The sequence below is a fragment of the Nesoenas mayeri genome (assembly GCF_963082525.1).
Source record: "Nesoenas mayeri genome assembly, chromosome: 13".
NCBI lineage: Eukaryota > Metazoa > Chordata > Aves > Columbiformes > Columbidae > Nesoenas > Nesoenas mayeri.
In genome coordinates this window covers 2,455,149-2,474,839 of record NC_137550.1, presented here as the reverse complement: position 1 = coordinate 2,474,839, position 19,691 = coordinate 2,455,149, and the positions used below count along the sequence as shown (strand labels likewise).

The 19,691-nt window shown below is 54.4% G+C and overlaps 1 protein-coding gene across 2 annotated transcripts in view; it reads right to left on the bottom strand.

The window, feature by feature from the left end:
- DLG3 (discs large MAGUK scaffold protein 3) overlaps positions 1-2,353 on the bottom strand; it is a gene marked incomplete at both ends in the record, with an annotated part of 51,362 nt that extends 49,009 nt beyond the window's left edge. For both annotated transcript variants that reach the window (XM_080352440.1, XM_080352441.1), the window contains one exon: positions 2,027-2,353. In XM_080352440.1, coding sequence (XP_080208566.1) covers positions 2,027-2,353 — 327 coding nt within the window. The remainder of the gene's footprint in view (positions 1-2,026) is intronic.
- Positions 2,354-19,691: the final 17,338 nt, after the last annotated feature.

Here is a 19,691-nt window from a genome sequence, read left to right as displayed (position 1 = left end):
CTACCTCTAGCCGAGGCTCTCGAGGACACAGAAGCTGCCTTCTCAGCTCCTGCGAATTAGACCAGCTTCACATTTGCAGCATCTGGACAAATCTACTCAAAGTCTGACATCTCCCAACTACCCAGAGCCAGACCAGTCTGCTTGGGCACATGCCATGCCCAGCTGTTTCCATTTCACCACCTTTTGTCCCTCTGCTCACCACTGGACTGGGAAGAACATGGATTCCTGATGGCTTGGGCACTTTGCATCCTCGGATCAGAAGGGGAACGTTGCTGAGGTATTTGCTGCAAAGCTTTACTCATTGCATACATTTGCTACACACCAGGGAACAATCCTGCCTGCTCTGATACAGGCAGCGCACATACCACACACGTCACATTCTACATGCAGACCCTGCTATGCTCACGTAGCCTCACACATTGGCATCCCCTCTGTTGCCTGCAACGCCGTGAGGAGCTTTTGATTTTTTTTTTTCATCTTCAGAAAGGCTAAGGCCGAGCAGAGATTCCCAACATGGACTTTCAGAGCAGCCCAAGCCCTGGGGCTCCGTGGCAACACCACAAAGAGACAATGATTTCTCTTCCACCATTGCAAAAACATGAAAGGCTCCCCTGCCCAGCCTGCCACAGCAGCAATGCAGCTGGCATCGCTTCCTTCCCAGCCTGCTTGCGATCATCTTACCAGGAACCCTGGGCCGAACCTTTCATGCAAGCAGCAGTGGAAAGGAGGGAGCAGACATGCTTCAATTCCCTGCTCCTACCCAGCTCCCTGAGCTTGCTGCTCTGGATAGAGGGAAGGAAAGAGATAGCAAAGGAAAGATGGAAGAATGCTTGCCAGGAATCAGCAGGCAAGAGAGAGCTGAGGCTGATTTTGATGCAAAGAATGCAGAGAAAGAGACAGAAAGCAGGACCAGTCTGATAGGAAGGTGGCTGGGTTTTTGGGTGCTTTCTGTAAACATCATCTGAGCGTATCAGCTTTGAATCTAATTATTTCAGCCAGAGCTACAGACTGAGACAGTAATGAAGAAAAAACAGGGGAAGAGAAGAAGAGGGTTGTGTTTTCTGAGGGGAAAGGAAGAGAGAATTCTCATTGATTCCCGTGTGTCTGCCTGCTACAGCATCTTGAAATAATAATTAGAAAGATCAATAAGAAATCATGTGAGGTTTGAAGATAATGAATGAAAGAGGCAGAAGCAAATTGAAATGCCTTTCTCTAAAGCAGGGCAAATATTGTTTTTCAGGCAGGGTCTAGCCTCCATTTTAATGCTTTGCAAACAGCTACAACCATTTTCTAAGCTAGCTTGTGGGTTCAAGACAAGACTGGTCTCTCCATTTAGGGGAGAAATAGAGACACAGCCTGAGAATGGGTCCTGGAGGAGAACACTAATAAAATGAACGTGTGTGGGAAGAAATGGAGGCAGCGAAATGGGGCAGAAAGCACACAGCATGCCAGCGACCAGAGCAGGGTTACATAATAATCTCAGGGAGTAGGGACGTAGCAGCAAAGTGAGGAAACCACAACTCAGTGGAGAGTGGGTGCCAGTTTGGGAGTGCTGGCAAGCAGCACCTTGAGCCCATGAGGCGGCCTGGCAGGCAATGCGCCCCACGCCTGCTAAACACAATATGATGGGATGCCCTCGACACTGCCAGGGCTTCAGGCAATGGTATTGTAAGCGAGAACCTCAGGTGAGGTGTCTGAAAAACATCACACCCGTCTTGTGCCGAGCGAGACCCAGCTGAGCTCCGGGGAGGCTGCTTGAATGCAGAGCTCCCACGCTGGGCAGGACCACGGCGGCCAGCCTGAGCAACGGTGATGCCAACCTAGGCAACGCTGGCAGCCAGCCTGAGCGATGATGACAGTCAACTGGAACAACGCTGGTGTCCAGCCTCAGCAATGCTAGTATCCCCCCAACCGCCTGCGACACCCACTGCACCCTGCCACGACCCCGTCACTCTCCCCCATCGGCCGCCCGCCCCATCCCATCCCGTCCCGCACCGAGGAGCCGCTGCCCAGGGCTGGCCCGTACCTGCTCGTACCAGTCGCGGCTCGAACACGTGCACTCGGGCCACCAGCCCGGGCCGCTCCCGTTCACCTTGGGTGCGCTCTTCCCCGGCGGCGGCGGCGGTGGCTTCAGGGCGGCGGGTTCGCGGGCGGGGGGCCCCAGCTTGGCCTTGCCGCGGGCGGCGGGCGCGGCCCCCCCGGGCGCGGGCAGGGTTTGCGAGCCGTACCCGCCGTAGCCGTACTGCTCGTGCTGCCACTCGCCGTAGGAGGGGGGCTCCATGCGCCGCAGGGCCGCCATCCGCGTCACCTCGTAGCACTCGGGGCACTTGCAGCAGTGGTGGTGCTTGTGCATCGCTGCCCTCACACCATAGAGCCGGCAGGGAGGGAGGGAGGGAGGCGGCGCGGAGGGAGGGATGCTCGGGGGGGCGGCAGCGGCCCCCGCCCCGCGCAAGGCGCGCCTGCCGCCTACTCGCCCGCTCGGCGCCCCCGGCCCCGCGGGCGGGAGCGGGGGAAGGAGGAAGAAGGGGAGGAGGGGGGGTTACAGCGCGTTGATCTCCGCGGGGGCGCGCCGCGGCATCGCCTGCAGCGCCGCTCAGTCCCGGGGCCGCTCCCGGTGCGGGGCGCGGGGCAACGGCTCCGCCCCGCTTCGCTGCATGGGGCCGCTCAGCCTGGTCCGGTTCGGTTTAGCCCAGTCTGGCTACGGCTTAACCTGGTCCGGCTCAGCTGAGCCCGGTCTGGCGCGGCTCGGGAGCGCGGAGCGCGGCACCTGCGGCGGCGCGAGGCATCCCTCGTCTCCACCCCTCCCGCCCGGCGGCCAATCCGCGCCGGCGGAATCTCCGCGTCCCGCCCCGGCGCTGAGCGCGGGGGCTGCGGGGGAGCCGCTCGCCGTGCGCCGCGGCCGCGCTGGCCCCCACCGGGCGGGGCAGCTCCCGGGTAGCGGGTCTAAAACCCGGCCCCGGGGGTACCTGCGCTGCTTCCTGGCAGCCTGCGCTGGCGGAATCCAGCAGGAACAGAAATTCTCCGCTCAACAGCCTCATTCATCACCTGCGCTGCCCTCGCCGCATCCCCAGATGCACCAGGCAGCTCTTGTGCAGCTGCGTTCCTCTGTCCCCAGCACGGCGGTGGGCAGCCCTGCCAGCTCTGTGGTTGTCACCAAGAGGTGTTCACTTCAGCTGTGAACCACGCTGGAGTATGAAGTCATTTTTCCAGACCTGAACCGTGGTCACTAGCCCGGCAGCAGCATCTCTGTTGTATCTCCACATCAGCTCTCACCCTGCTTTGCTGGAAACACTACCGTGCGCTCCAGCACAGCACCCTGGGGATGCTGCCATTGCCAACTGAGCCACAGGTGAGTGTAGAAACCTCTAGGGCCTTTGCTGGGCCTTCCACCACTGCCATCAGGGGATGGTAAAAGAAGAGCAGAAATGCCCTCTAGTGCAGCAGGGCAAGGGCTTTGCTCCCTGTGCAGCTCAGACATCCCCTCACCTCTTGCACAGAAGTGTCAGACTAGGAGAAGTTCAGAAGCGAGTCATGAAGACAAATTGAAGGATAGAATGAAAAACCATTACAAAAACCCGCATCTGGTCAGTTAGAACCTGAACCTGGCCTCCTAATGCTTAAGTGTTGTAATAAACACTAGAGTGGGTGAAGAATTGTTGGAAAAAAGGGTACATAAATATGTAGAAAAGCAATGAAAGGTACACGATAAGGCTTCCACAGGATATGGGTAAAGGAATGAGACAGATGTGGGAGAGGGCCACAAGTTAAGCCACAAGATGTGGTGGTTCAACACCCCAATTCAGGCTGCAAGATCTGCAGGCTCCTGCTGGCCTCGTGCATCCAGCACAACATGGTCCTGCTCACCAGCAGGAAGCGTTTGACAGCTGAACAGACGAATGCTCCTGCCTGCTCCTTGTTTCTTTAGCTCTTTAAGCCGCAATGCAAAATGACTTCTGTACTTGAACACTGCAAACAGAGGTGTTACTGCAGTGTTTGTTCCCAAGTGGTCAAGTGAAATATTAATAGTTGTTTCTGGATGAAGGGGAAGAAGACACCCCGTAATCAGGATCTGCATTGTCTCCAAGCCCCATGGTCTTCACCATGTGGTGCAGAGCCTGTACTCTTAAGCACTGCCTGCACTTCATTGCCTCTGGGCTGCTCAAGTTACCTCCATCACAGGTTGGATGCTATGATCATGTGCTGCTCCATGCTTCATGACACGGAACAGTGTTGTGGCTCAGATACGTTACACTGAAATTTCCCCAGCTGCGAGCTTAGGGCAGTCATCATGTTTATGGACAAGCAAGTCTACAGAGCCTGTCCCCATCATGCTAGCCTGGAGCAACTGAGCACAGCATTACTGCTGAGCCCTCAAAAACAGCTCCACAGGTGAGGCTCACCTCATTGTGGCACTGACCCAAAGACCCAGAGATGCAGCAAGACCAAGCAATGGCTGCATGTAAGAATGTGCTTCTAACCTGCAGAGCTCAGTGTCACAGGACACTGCAGACCCCAGGAGCTCACTGAGGCACAAAAGGATTGGATGACTGCATGCAAAGCAAGCTTGTTAAGAGTTATTTTAATCAATGAAAAACTCTGTTTGTATGCATGGAAGGAAAGCGTGTAGTGTTGGCATTAATAGAGAACATCACACCTCAGGCTTTAAGAAATTACGATCATCTCCACATCTACTGCTTCTTGTGCCATCTCCCACAGCTCATGGTGCTGGCCCTGCAGGAGGACGCTGGGCTGCCAAGCCCCGTGCTCTGGGGAGATGCTGTGCCTCCTGGGCAGCCAGGGGGGACCAGGGGGCTGGGGGTGTCCTCCATGGGGAGAGGGCATCTTGTAGCAGTGAGGGCAGAGGTGGGAATGAGGGGAGGGACTGACTGGGCAGGGATGAAACTGAGGAAGGGGCTTGCTGCACCAAAGCAGAGCAATAAGGTGTGTAGAAACAGGCAGGTGGCCAGTATTTCCCTCATGAGAGCAGAAGGACATGAAGTCCATCTTGGCTACCCACTGTGTCCCACCCTTCACCACCTCTGAGATCTGAGTCACTTCATCAATGAGATGTTCCTAAAATCTGTAACACAACCATAACTAACTACTGCTCCAGTCCAGCTGCAAACCTCCCTTCCATCACAGTTCTCACCCTGGAATGGCTTGGTTCGGCTGCAGGGACCATGCAGTGTGTAGAGCCCCACTGGCCACCCAGTGAGGCCCTCTCCACTACCATGGGCTTCCATTGAAGACACGTTTGGTGTCTTCAAGGTCAGGCAGAAGACCCAGGTCTAGAAGCATCTGACTTCAGTGGGAGGAGAGCATTGGGGGAGGACTCATTCAGAGTTTGTAACCCTAACTGCTCACATCTGTCCCCCTCTGTACATGTATCCTCCTTTCACTCAGTCCCACAGTGGGGGCAGCCAGGGATGTGGGTGTTCACTTAGGGGAGAAGTGCAAAAGCAAAGGACAAGACCTGCTAGGGAAAAACACTTTAATAAGGAGCTGATTGACCAATTGAGAGAAGCATTTGATTTTTTTCAACCCATAGCAGATTGCAGTGCATCCTCCACAAGGAAGGTCTCTGGCAGCCCCACATGGCTGTGGGGCAGCCATGCAACGGGCATCCCCACATGGGAAACAGCCTGGCCACCAGCCCTGGCATTCCAACACCACTGCTTCCTCCCCATGCTGCTCACCAGCTCCAAACTCAGGAGCTGCTCTGTGATCTAAGAAACCTTCTGCTGCTTCCCCCAGCTCTATCAGTGCCTCATCGCCACATGCAAATGGAGGAGCCTTGAGCCTCAACTGCTGCAGTTATGACGGAGCCCTTCCCCACCCGCTGGCAGTTCCCATCCTGAAAACCTGCAAGTCCCATTTTAGCTGCCACAAGAGTTGTTTAATTCCTACTCATTTGTAGTGAACTGTGTCTGCTGCCAGCTAGCCCCAATTAAAAGGAAAAAGAAAACCAAAACCCCCTGGTTGCTGCCACCTGCTTGCAACACTCCTTAATGCTGCGCAGGGCTTGGGACATGTTATCGAGCTCACGCTGCACTTCTCCAGCTTGCTTCAGTGAGTAGTGGCGTTTTGGCTACTAGGAGTAGCACTGCCAGGGCTCAAACAGCGTGGGCACCTGCTGTGGGGTGCCCAAATGTGGGTCTGGCAGGGCAGGCACAGTGCCCAGCACCCCCAGGCAGCTGTGGGCATCTCATCCCAGAGATGTGGGCATCGAGCAGAGCTAAAGGACCTGGGACCTGATTTCCAGGCAGGTGCCTTCACGGAGGTAAGTGATTCAAGGAAACCAAGAGCTCTTTCATCCTCTACCCTCTTCCTACTAGAAGCCTGCCCGTCTTATTTAAATTCAGCTTTGGCAGCTGCTCTTTTCACAGGTGCTAATTTCAGCAAATTGTCAAGAAATCCCCGGAGATGGTGCTATTTACACGGCACGAAGGCGGCACGGAGCTACGTTTTATCTGGTGTTGCCGGCATTTCAGCCCCTGTTGTCGCCTCCTTCCTCTCACATGAAGTCCTGCGGGAAGAGGAAGGCAAGTGTGAGGGATCAGGAGCTGGGGGTTTGTTGCACCTACAGCCTTTCTAGGAGCAGAAGACAGGGCAGGCTGAAGGCAGGCAGGTCCTTGTAGAGACAACAGTCACACGAGTGCCATCGTGCTGCCTTTAGCCCAAGAGGGAGCTGGGTCCTGCCAGGGGAACTGAAGCCATGTATTAGCTCTGTGCCTGGGTGCATATGGGGAAGGTGTCATCTTTGTAAGGACACCCATGCTGAGGGGGGAAGATAGGCGACAGTTTAGCATGGGGGAGGTACCTTTCTCCACCACAATCTCCAGCAGGGAGGCAGCAGGGTCTGCGGCCACCCAGCTGAGGACAGGGCGGTGAGGAGCACAGGAGGTAAATGCACAGGGAGGAGCAGGCCATGGGGAGATAAGCAGCAAAGGGAGGAACCAACCGAACTTGGCTCAGTCCATCAGTTGGTTCCTTAGCGCTGCCACAGACCCCCATCCATCACAGGTTTGCTATTTGCTGTGTTTGGGGCTTGTCAAGTGGAACTTGAACAGGCAGAGCCAGCTGCACAGCTATGGGCAAACGGGGCCGGCAGCTCCTGTGAGTGTTGAAGGGTTTGCACAGTCACGGGTGAGTGGGACAGGGCAGGATAATGAACATCTCACGCTGAGACTGTTCCTCCCTGCCACCAGCAGCGGTTCACACTGGGAAATGTGCAACTGGGATAATAATAACTAGGCATACCAAGGGACTGATAGGTCTCTGCACTCTCAGGGCAGTTGCCAAAGAAATTATTCTCCTCCAGGGCAAAACCATTTTCATCTTGTTAATGATCCCTGATACGTTGCCCACTGCTACTACACAGTTCCTGTATCCTCACTTGTGGCAGAAATGATGCGAGGGTCTTCAGTAAACACCACCAGTCGCTTTCTGCAATTGAAATAATGGCCAGTGTAACATCTTCCATGGCTGCTCTGGCAGGGGAGAGAAGGTGCCTGCAGCAGAGCCATGTTCCCTCTCTATAAAGGAGAGCCTGGAGGCTCTATTTAATAGCAATCAACTGCAGCAGGCTTTATGGATTTCCTGACAGCCTCACAATGCTCACAGCCGCTCTCCCTATCACCTGGCAGGGAGGCTCCTGCCTTGTGCCGGAGCTCTTGGAGCATGGGCAGGTTGTGGGCTGCCTTCCTGGGGAGCCCTGCTGCTGTGCAGGCATAGCAATTACGGCACTGCCATGTCTGTGGTGCCAAGTCCTTGTGTGTGCCTCATGTCCTTTAGAATAAAGCACATTTCCAGCCTAATAGAGAAGAAGAAAGGATTGAAAATGTGATCAGGACACAGCTTCACCACTCTAAGCCAGAGTCAGAGCGAGGTATTTCAAAGTCTCATGTCTTTAAGAGAATGGGTTGATACTGTTTTGGTCCTGTACCTTGATCTCCACATAGTTGTGCCTAGTGTCACTCCACCAGACATCCTGTTTCCCTTCATTTTTCACTAGTCCCAAGCTGTCCGTGGGTATGCTTACACACTGAGACTTAGCGGCAGCCAAAAACACCCCACTCATGCTGTACAAGGCTGTTGGAGGTCTCCTGGCCAGCCCTGCCTAAGCTAATGTGTCCTTGGGGCCACAAAGCCCTACGAGCCAGGTCTCACGGGTTCCTCATCAGGAGCCACCCTTGCAGGAACCAGTCCCACCCTCAGAGTGGGTCAACATGTGGCTCTAAAAGTGCTGCAAGGGCTCACTCAGCACCACTCTGCTCAGATCTGTAGCTGCCCTGGGCAGCACAGACCTGCCTAAAGGGACCTTTCCCAATATTCAGGCCCAGGGATATACTTTCCTTGATTATTCCAACCCTGTGTGGTGGATGAGAAGGAGAACTCCGTGGGTCCATACTTTCTCTCTTTTGCATGGCCAACCCTGCTCCAGCCTGACCCTTCCAGACAGAGCAAAGCCCGTTGAGCAGCTCCCACAGCCCCCAGCCAGTGGCTCACGGGGATACTGGTGCCTTGTCTGGGCTGTGCTACCCAGGACACATGTTCCTGCGCAGGGGACAAAAATGAATGCTGGTGTCCCTGGGAGTCCCAAGCACCTGCGGTGGACTGGAGGTGGGCCCCCAGCTGGCTCTGGCCCTCCCTGCCACCACTGTCCTGTCTCCTTTAAGGGAGAAAGGGCTGCTCGGAAATTTCTGAATGGCTGACCCCTCCCCTGCCCCGCCTGCCAGTCGCTCGGCCAATCAGCGCGCGTGCCGCAGGCCCGCAGCCGGCTCACGGGCCGCTCTTAAAGGCGCAGTGCTGCCACCCTCCTATCCCCTTTGCCGCCTGCACTCCAGGACAAGACACGACCGTTTCGGAACCTCCGACGTGACCTTCAAACCGTGCCCAGCCGTGGGGTGAGGAGGCGTTCCCGCGGCACGGGCACATCCATACACGTGTGTTCCCAAGGAGCAACACAAGCCCTGGGTGACAGATGATTTCAAGGGATGACGTGCAGCTCCCCTGTTCCTGGTTTGGACAAGAAATGCTCGGGTCCCAGGGACTGGGCATGCACAGGGGCCAGAGTGCACAGCTGGGTTGAGTTTCACCCCAAAGGCAGCCAGACTGTGAACTCTGCCCCTGAGACACAGTGTGGTGAGGGCAGGCAGCTGGGAGAGCTCTTGTTCTGAACCAAAGCAGTAATGCAGGAGTGCTCCCACAGCAGCAGAGCCCCAAAGCTTCCCACAAAAACACCCCAGGAGATCCAGCTATGCAAAATCTACCACCGCGCAGATGGGAAATAGCTGTGCAGTACGTGCCAGGGGAGCAGGAATGAACAGTGCAGCAACAGGACTGCGACATGCTCGCAAAGCAGCGAGCAGAGCTTGCACCTGGCTTTGGCAGTGAATCCAGCTCCCGGACCAGCCCGGGTCTCCCCCTTGCACAGCAGTGCAGTGCCCCCTTACTTGCTCTGCCACAGCTCCTCCTGCAGTCTGCTGTAGCCTGGGCTGTGAAATGATCCGGCTTAAAAATACTGCTTAAAAGAGGGGGACAGCCTGGCAGGACGCTGCCACGTTTCCTGGACACAAGCAGGTGGGAAGCTGGTTGTGAGGCAGGGCAAGCGACACCAGCCAGGCATGATGCTTTCCATGCCAGTGCCTTGGGCATAGATGCTAGCGTGCCCGAGCGGCGCCAGCCTTGAGAGCTATCTAGGCCACAAACCGCAGGAGGTCTTTACCTGAGCCTCAATACTTGAAATTTAGGTGCAATGTCAGTGAGGCTCCTGCAAGGTGCTTTGTACCTTCAGGCCACAGGGCTCCACTGGGCACTGCCCTGGAGCAAACACTCGCTTCCTGCAGCAGAGCATGAGGTTGGCTTGAAATGCTTGCACTGCTGCAGCCATGCACGCTCCAAGCCCCTACAGCAGGCAGAGCAAAGCAAGAGGTAGCAGCAAAACCCAAGGGGAGGCAGCACAAAGCAAGAGAAGGCAGCACACAGCAGAGAGCACTTTTCAAAGGGCTGACACTCAGATTCACAAGAGGGGCAATTCCCAAACCTGCATTCATCCACTGTCCTCCTGGCCCTGAAGTTCCCCTAGCTCAGCTTAAATGTAACTGCTACTGCATTTATAAGGTCCTAAAATTACATTTGACCCTTTGAAGGCAACCGCCAGGCTGATGTGGCCCCAGTGAAAATGAGTTGGACACCCCTGCCCTAGCTGCTACCAGTACCAGGGATAATGGATCTCTCAGCATAGCTTGATACTGATTCTTCAAATCCTAAAGACTGAAAACCTTCATAAGCAGTTACCGTGGCTGCTCTATTTATAACTGCTGCTATTGCCTCTGCTACCAGAATCCTGATTTCCGTCCAGCCTGATGCCATTAAGATGCAGTGACGTTCCCCCAGCTCTAGCGCTCCAGATAGAAAGCAGCTGGCCTGCCAGGCTCTGCCTTCAAGCTTGGTTTGTTACTTTAAAAAATGGTGAGGAGAGACCATTTGTTTTGCAGAAACGCACCCAGGAGATTTGTCCTCAGCCTCCTGAGATGCTGGGGTGGCTATGAGGGAGAGCAGAGCACAGAAGCTCTGCACTTTGAGATGCCCTGGTTGCTTTGTCGTATGGGAGATGGGCTCCAGTGCTTCACTTTGGTCGCAGAAGGAACATGGTCAGTTACCTGACAAGGCAAATCCGGAAAGGAAGAACCTGGGTGCTGCCGTGGGGACTCTGCACCAAGGCTGAACCAGCTCATTTTGGAATCTTGATGAACAAAGCAGAGACCCAGCAGGGACAGTGTGGTGGCTCATGGAGCTCCTGGCCAAGGTGCTGAGTGGGCTGGCCCCCGTTCAGTCCCCATCCAGCTGAGATGTCTGTGAATGCTTTGCTTTCAGAGATACGCATGAAACCCATCAGTGCGAATCCCAGTGTGTGAGTCCCCCCAGCAGTTGTGCTCGCCTGAGGATGGGCAGACACATGCACTAAATGGAGGCAAATGAAGATGAAGCATGAATCTGGAGGGAGGATGGATGGTCTCCAGGCTTCTCTGGATGACTCTGGAGGGTGACTGTCTCTGGGACACTCCCCAAAGCCTTGCCGTCACTGTACCCTTTCCACCAATGTACATACTTGCACCATGACAAAATACCTTCAAAACAGTGATGATGACTCGGGTGAATGGACAGACCAACAGTCCTATGTCTGGCAGGGCTTTCCTACCCTGTGCAGTCAGAAAAGACTTGTGATCTGCCAAGGTTCTTCGTTTTGCTTCTGGTTTTAGACAGAAAGTCCCCAAATAAAGTAGGAACAGGTGGCCACACGTGAGCCTTTGGTTTGCCAGCCTAGTGGGTCTACTTACTTCATCCTTTGCTGAAGCTGTATATTGAGCTGGGAGAACCAATGCCTACGCATCTTCTTGTTCATCTCGGCAGCAGGAATAGCAAGAGCCTCTAGTAAAGCTGAGGTTATTCAACCCCAAAACGTCCACTGAAGTGACAGTTGTTACAGACACAGCCCATGCTGACCCCTCTTTGTGCAGCAGCATCCTTAGGACACAGGCAGCTGGCTGCCCAGCTGGGTGTTCGTGCTGTGCTGGGCTGATGTGTGGTTCAGTCTGAGGATATTACTGCAGACAGACACCCTCTTGGCTTCAGCACTTTGGCTTTTGAATCTGTGTCTGCAATGTTGAAACACAACACTGCTGGAGAGCATCTGAATGCAGGGCCCTGAAGCAACCTGCAGGCACAAAGCAGCTCAAGTAACACCAGGGCAGCAGCTGTGGCCTCTGGGCTGTGGGTTGCTGCTTTTTGTCTCTGCTTCTCCTAAAACTGAACATGTTCTCAAAGGTGCATGGGGCTGCAATGGGGAGGTGGGGTCTCTCTGGGAGCTGACTGCTTCTCTGCTTCCAATGCTTAAGTATTACCCACCTTCCAGGATTTTGTGGTCGGAAGGGCTGATACTGATGGGCTCGAGCTGAGATAAAGCAGTGGCCAGTCTGGCATGCAGTGATGGCTCTGGCTGCCTTCCCAGCCAGCCCACAGAGAGCCCACAGCAGGGCACGTGCAACCAAGCAACCTTGCGGGGGAACTTCTCGAGGGGGCTGCATTAATTGTCAGACATTCACCTGCAGAGACCCGGTTCATTTCCCTGACGCTCCTTGCAACAGCAAACAGCGGCTTTGTGCTTCCCCTCTCACACACCTTGCAGAGAAAATGAAGAGCGGTGGGGCTGCAGCCAGGGCAGAGGAGATCGAATTGCTTGCAGGGGGCATTTCTGCAGCTGCAGCATCTGCCACTCACCAGCATCATCCTGACCTGCTGCAGGTGCCCAGAGCTGCTCCTGCCAGGCAAATGCGCAGAGCACAGGAACACCCTTCTCTTTGGCCAAAGGCAAAATGAGAAAGAGGAAAAAACACTCAAGAGGACGAGGGAAGCAGACAGCCGGTCACCACGCTGGTGGCACAGCCTGCCTTTCTCTGCCAAATCCCCTGGGCGAGCTCCATGAACCTTTTTGGCACTTGATCTGTGGGTTACAGGACAGACTTCTTCAGTGGCAGGTGCAGCAGGGAGGGTTCCTAACACCCTGATGGGGTGTTTCTGCAGAGCTGGGCTGTGTCCTCACTGGGATGCAAGGAGGGAAGGGGACACTTCTGGCCTTGGTCCAGCAGGGCTAAAGCCCAGCTCGCACCTGGCACGCTGCAGGCACGCCGAGCGGCATCCTACACACCCACAGCCTGCGAGAGCAGCAGCACACCCCACCAGCAAGGTTTCCTATTCATCAGCGATCTTGGAGCACACACGGAATGTCTGTCCCCTGAATCAGTCTCGCTTGCTCTCTCCATCACGTTACGACCTGCTGTTGCCCAGTGTCAGCTCTTGGGCTGAGCGAGGACAGAGCCGCGGCGTTGGCGTCGGGCAGCGAAGCGATGAAACCCTTGGCAGGCAGGAGGGAAGGAGGGACACACGGGCAGGCAGCCGTGGGAGGGACAGCATTGCACTGGCGTGATGACAGGAATGAAGTCAGAGCGGCTGCAGAGCCGTGCGGGGAGGCAGGAGAGGGTGGCAGGGGAAGAGCAGCTTGTCCTCGCAGGCGCAGAGGTTTTGCTCATCAGCAGCATTGTTCTTCTTTCATTTATCTTTACAGCTGGCTGCTCTCTGTTCCCTGCACGGAGGATGAGAATGGTGCTTACTGAGAGGAGCAGCCTTCCTGCCAGCCTGTGGGTGTAGGTGAACAGCACTGGCCACGGGAGCATCCTCACGGGTCTTCCCAATGTAGATGCTCACAAGCCCTCAGCAGTCCTGCTAAGGCGACCACTGGGCTCAGGGAAAGATTGAAATGGAGGATTTGGCAAATAAAACCCCACAAACCCCAGAGTGCAGGCAGGATTGTGCCTCCGAGTGCCTCAAAGGGGCATTACGGCTGGCCGAGTCCCTTTGCTCTTGCCCTGTTGGGGCATGAACATCCACTTTCTCAGGGAGGGATGGTTTCAGCCCACTTAGCCTCGCCATCAGGAAGCACATGTTGTTGCTGTCTTTACCAGTCCCACTTCCTTTGCAGCAGCTATTTGCACACCACAGGGCTACTTGGAGTGCACACATATCCTTGCCGGCAGACAGAAAATTTCCTGTTCCTGGAAGTGTTTGTGCGGAGAGGCAATTTATTTCTCATGCGTCTTCCTGGCTAAAGCAGGTTACAGTGGCTTTTGCTCTGCTATCACCATCAGGGAGAGCTGCAGGCAGGGGAAAGGACAAAGCCAGGAGAATAGAGAACAGATTTACATTGATGGATGTGATAAGAGAATTACACTTACTTTGGACAGGACAAGCCAGTTCATCATCTTGCCTTTTATCAGTGGCAGGGTGTCCACTAGAGCTCTTGTTGCTGGTCTGACAGCATCAGGGGGGCAGCTGCTTTGCCTTGCAGCTGGTGCTCCCCTGCCCTAGCATTAAATATCACCTATTATAAAAAACTCCCCAGTTCTTCCAAGTGCCATTTGCCATCTCAAGTGTTTTCCTGAAACCCACTTTGGAAAGGCCTGTGGCAAAAAGCACACGTGGAAGGCTGAGGAGCAGGAAGTCACTGTGAAGGTGGGCAGGAACTGGGTGTGTAGGTGTTACCCAGCCCCGACACTGTCCTGCACGCTGGCACTGTTGAGAATCGACACAGGAGGTGATGCTGGGCAGAAGCTGAGGTGTCCTCAGTGCCTTCACGCAGGTGTGAGGGATGAGAAGCAGGGCCTGTGCTGCGGTCCATCGGCATAGCCTGCCCCACGTACAGCTGATCCCATCTCATGGTCTGGATCGCTGACATGGGGAACTGCTGGAAATGCTCCCACTCCACTGAGGCAAGGGCTATGTTCAGTGATGGAGATGACATCTCAGGGAACCGGCTCATTGCTGTGTCAAAGGCCCCTGTATCCTAGCATAGGGGATGCTGCAGAGGAGCAGTGCTTGAGCCTGCAGCTCTCCAGCACCACTTGGTCCCAATTTCCAGGAAAGCTGCTGGGTGTCCACAGATACCTGAGCTTCAGGCAGGACTATCGGCATGGCTAAGCTCAGCACTGAACACTACCATCCTGACGGTTTTTCCCCTCCAGGTCCTTATTCTGCCTGTGCGCAGGCTGTGAAGTGGCCATCTGGCACAGGCTGTCCAGAGAGATGCCCCATCCCTGGAAACATTCAAGGCTGGGCTGGATGGGGCTCTAAGCAATCTGGTCTGGCTGAAGATGTCCCTGCTCATGGCAGGGGGGCTCAACTAGATCAGCTTTGAAGGTCCCTTCCAACCCAAACTATTATATGATTCTTTCATCTTCTGGGATGAAAGATGCTGCGGATGAGAGAGCCCTGCCAGAGCACAGCCCTCCCAGAGCCCTGTCCTGCCCACACGGGTCCCCACCACTCCTTCCCTCTTGGGGCAGTGACCCCTGCTCTGGGCCAGCAGCTGTGTTGTCCCCACGGATGGGGGACCCGGAAAGCACCAGCACCCGGCACAGAGGACCAGCTCCTGACCCATATCGACATAGGCTGAGGAAGGAGGAGGCTGAAAATGAAAAAAAGCTTCAGAAAAGAGTGACAGGAATTATTTCAGGGCTGGAACAACCTGCCTCACACTGAGCGAGTGAAGAAGCCAATCTGTTTAGTTTATCTAAGGGAAAGTTAAGAGGGAACTTAGACGCATCTATAAATACCTACATGTTGGGAACGTTTCTGATTGCCACAGCCCTTTATCCTAGCAAACAAAGGCAGCAAAATTTCCTGGGGCTGGGACTTAAAGCGAGAGAAATCCAGGCTAACAGCAAAGTGCAGATATTTTAATGGGAAGGATAAATACCCATCAGGTCAGCCAGGCTGGGCACACAGCAGATTTCCCATCGCATGAAATCTTGGAATCAAAGCTCAGTGGCTGCTGCTAAAGGAGACATTGCAACAGTCAGACATTTGGGGCTGGCTGCAAGGGCTGCTGCACTCCAAAGCCTGGGACAATTAGGAAGAAAACCCCTTAAAATGTGACTGTTCCCAACAGATCAGGCTCTCCCTCATTGTGTGTTTTGCCCCATGACTGCCCCACCTGCGGTCGTGGTTCTCTCTCCCTGGTGAACAGAGACCAGCAGCTGAGCTCATCCTCCTCTTGTGTTCAGAAAACCATTGTCCCACCCTTCCAAAACTGGCAAAGATTTGGTGAATGTTTGGAAACAGAGAGAATGGCAAGAGCAAAACGAGAAATTGAACAGTAAGGGAAAAAAATGGGGCATTACCCATTTTATTGCAGTCCAGAATAAGAAGAGAAACATTTAAAAAGGAGAGAAAAAAAGCAGTGCAATTTTTGTATTTAAAGTATTTTGGAAGAAGACCTTGACTTAGCAAACAAGCATTATTTCAAACTATGCCAAAGAAAACAACATTTTCACATAATTTTAAATCTGCAGTGAGCTACATCCATCCCAGCCACTCCATCCCTCCCAAAAGTGCATTTTGCCCTTTGCTTGTCCCTAAAACTCCCCTTGAATGCGTAGCCCAAGTGATGCACTCGCACCAGGAGGAAGCTGAGATTTATGATGCACATCCAAATAAACGGTGTCTCCAGGTAAATAAGACAGCAGAAAACAAAGCTCCTGGTAAGCTGAGGAATGGACCTGCCATTTAAGAGCTCAGAGAAAAAACAAATAAGGAAATCTGCAATGTGGGAGTGTGCCAGCGCGGGGGTGAGAGCGATGGGGCTGGGAGGATTTCCAGCTCCACGCAGCCTCTTTATTTCTGCACCACATCCTCCTGCCCTCCGAGCCCTAAGGGCTGACACCAGGCCACGGTAAACGCTAATGTGAGGGGACAATTTTGGTGTCATCCAGCCCCCTGGCACAGGTGACTGCTGGATTTCCTAGTCTGAGCATCACCAGAATAGCCACAAGGAAACACTGCCAGCCCCAGCGGAAGAAAACGCCTCCCCAGCACCATCCCCACAGTGCTATGGGGACACGTCCCCAGTGCTGTCCCCTCAGTGCCAGCCGCCGGCTGGGCTGGTGGGGGGGGACGCGGTGTGGGGCGCACGGAGGCTCACCTGGAGCAGGGTGCTGCGAGAGCCCAGCACCAGGCTGCAGACGCTGGCTGGTGCCTCTGTCCTCCGTGCTGTCACCCTCACCAGCCGCGGTGGCGTCCCTGGTGTGCTGTCCCCAGCCCCCGCGAGAAGCCTCTGCTCAGCATCCTGGGATGGATCCTGAAATGAAACGGGTATATGTGGGCAGGGCAGCCCAGCTGCCTCCAGGCCCTCATGCTGCTTCTGGAAGGGCCAAAATGAGCTCTCCCCCATGCAGGGGGCTCATCCTGCCTTTGGTGAGCATGCCTCTGTGACAGCCTGCCCTAGCACTGGCCCCATGGGCAGGGGTCACTGCAGGTGACACAGCCTGGCAGGCAGGGACTCCGGGGCTGAGGAAGAGTTTCTTCTTGTGGTTCACCAGTCAGTTTAGCACAGCATAGATTTCATCCCCATGTAGAATATACTGTTCCCAATCTTTTTCAATCCATTTGTATATCAACTCTTTCACACGTACATCTCTATTAGCATCAGACATATCACTCTAAAGATGCACCTGGTCGAATTCCATGCTATGAGTTATGAAGTAATCAATGACTGAAGAGAGCAGCATCATTTCAGGAAGAGAAAAAATGTCCATAAACTGCTTAAGTGAGGGACCCTTGCCATAGAAGTCACTCATCTGGTACAGGAGGATGTACTATGTACCACGCAGCTCCCTGTTGCATTTCATGTTTCAGCAATGCAAGATGCCGCAAACATATTTTTTGGAGAAAGGAGGAGTGATTTAATGGCATTGATGGGCTTGTGCTGCGTTCAGCACAGGGAAGCCCCAAGACCAGCTGTTTTGCTCATCCCCCTGAGTTCAGGGCACTGCACGGGGAGCAGGACTGCCCCTCATGCCAGCTGTGCCAGGCCCACAGCTACTTCCCCGCTTGTTTCCACATTGATTTTTAAATGTCCTTATTGACTGTCACATCTCCTTGAGGCCTCACGGACTGGCCTGGCTGCAGAGACCAGTGGCTGTTGCCAGCAGGTCTTGCTGGTGGGTGGATCAAGGCTACAGGAAACCCCCCCAAAAAAAGTGGTATCCCACTACCTACAGTATAACATCACTACAAATTTCTTCAGAAACATAGACTAGATCTGCAGGCTTGCCGTAACTAGAGGGACTGTTAATGTAAAGGCAGTCAAGAAAAAAATGCAACTAAAATGGTTCCTGAATCAGTGGGTAGTTTTGTCTCCCCCTGGTCTTGATCACCAAACTCCTTTACAACGTTCCCCATCATCCTGTGTGCTACTCAGATTTGGTGTTCCCACAGGTACATGATGGGAAGCCAGTTCAATCTGTGAAATATGGTGTTTATCTGATAGGGTTATTTCACCAAAAGGAGGAATCCTCAAATATTGTGCTCAAATATTCCTGTATCCCCAGTTCAGGGGGACCCTGCAGCATCCCGTGACAAGGCATAAGGCAGTGAGAGTGGGTCAGGAAAAAAGCCTGCAAAGGCACAAGGCAATTTTATTTACCTTGGTGCCTTTGCTATAACTGAGTCCCTACTGCTCAATTCCTGTCTCCCCACCTGGTGCCATATCTTTTATAAGGCTGTTGAAAATTAAAGAGAATGCAAATAAGAGAGACAGAAGTTACCTGAGAGCTGGGAAAAAAACCCTGAAAAGGGAAACTTAAAAGACTCAACCTACTTCACTTATCAAAAGCAGCCGGCGAGGTGGCTAGATCAGAGAGCTGAAATGTCTCTGTGGGAAACAGTGTCAGACGGGAGCAACTAATCCAGCTGCAACAGCAGAGCAGCAACCAGACCTGGAGCTGAAGCTATTTGCATTAGGGGTAATTCAATTAACACTTGTGAACCAGAGAAGTTGCCTCATTAATGAGACAAGCTATGACAGAGAACGTGTAGGAACACTCTGGGTGCGAGGTGGCCGGGCTGTGGTGGCCAGCAGCCCCCCTGCCTCCCCCTTGGTGCAGGAGGTGCAGGCTCTGGCCCCACAGCACCATGCCGGAGCAGCTCTTACCTCGGGGAGGTTTTGGGGCTCTCTGGGTATGACCGTGGAGCTGGGCTTGCTGTCCCCGTGCTGCTGCTGGGCTGTGTCACCACGTGCATCCCGGCTGGGAGGCTGCAGGGGTGCGGAGCGCAGCGTGAAATCGTAGAATTCATGGATATCTGCAAAACAGTGTGAGAAAAATCCACAGGACCAGGGAGGCAGCAGGATGCCAGTGTCGTCCGTGGGGTGAAGCACCTGTGCCCAGCCACTCTGACCCTAGAGCATCATACATCTGAGCCCTCTGTGCGAGGGTGGCACGTGGGTGAAGGGCTAGGACAGGGCTCTGCTGGCTCCTCACCCTTGCTGTGCTGCCCACCATGCCCTCCCCGGCAAAGACAAGCGGTGCAATGTGGTGTCTGGCTGAGGGTGCAGTGCCTCACAGCTGTGGAAAGCACAGACATTTCTACAAAGCAATGACCATATGCTTCATGGGGACTAAAAGCAAATTGTGCTCAGCAACAACAATCATAAACCCACCCCGTCCCTCTCTTTTCCAGGCTGTGTCAGCCCCACGCGTGGTCCCATGTCCCTTCTGCTCTGAGAAGCCTCCTGCATCAGGCAGCCCCTGGTGCTGCTGGGCTTTTCCCTCCCCAGTGCCCATGGACTGTGGAGGGGCCCCCTTCCCATGGGAGCAGGCAGAGAGGGCACAGGACACTGGGACAGCAGGCTCACGGTGTACAAGCTCTAAAGCTTGTGGCTACGGCTGTGTTATCTCCAGCTCCTTCCCCAATAAATACCCTCTTCTCACCTGGCATGATACTACCTGTGCACTGTCACAAGCAGATGCCAGGTATCCTCGCTCTGGGCTCCAAGGACCTGATGTAAATCATAGTGGCTCTGGAGAGAGGTGTGAGAATGGGGTGTCCCAGCCCGCACTGCTCTAGAGACAGTTACGGGGTCACAGCAGGACCTGATGGCAGCTGCTGCCCAGGTGTAGCTCCAGAGGGGCTGTGGGAGCCCAAACCCTCTCCTATCCCTGGCCAAGAGTGTTTTACCTTCTCCCTGTCACACGTGGAGCAGCAGGGCTGCAGTTGGCTTCATTCCTCCCTAAGGAAGCCCCCACTGCCGCACATTCAGGCAGCTGCCGCCCCCAGCTCATCTCCAGAGCCAGGAC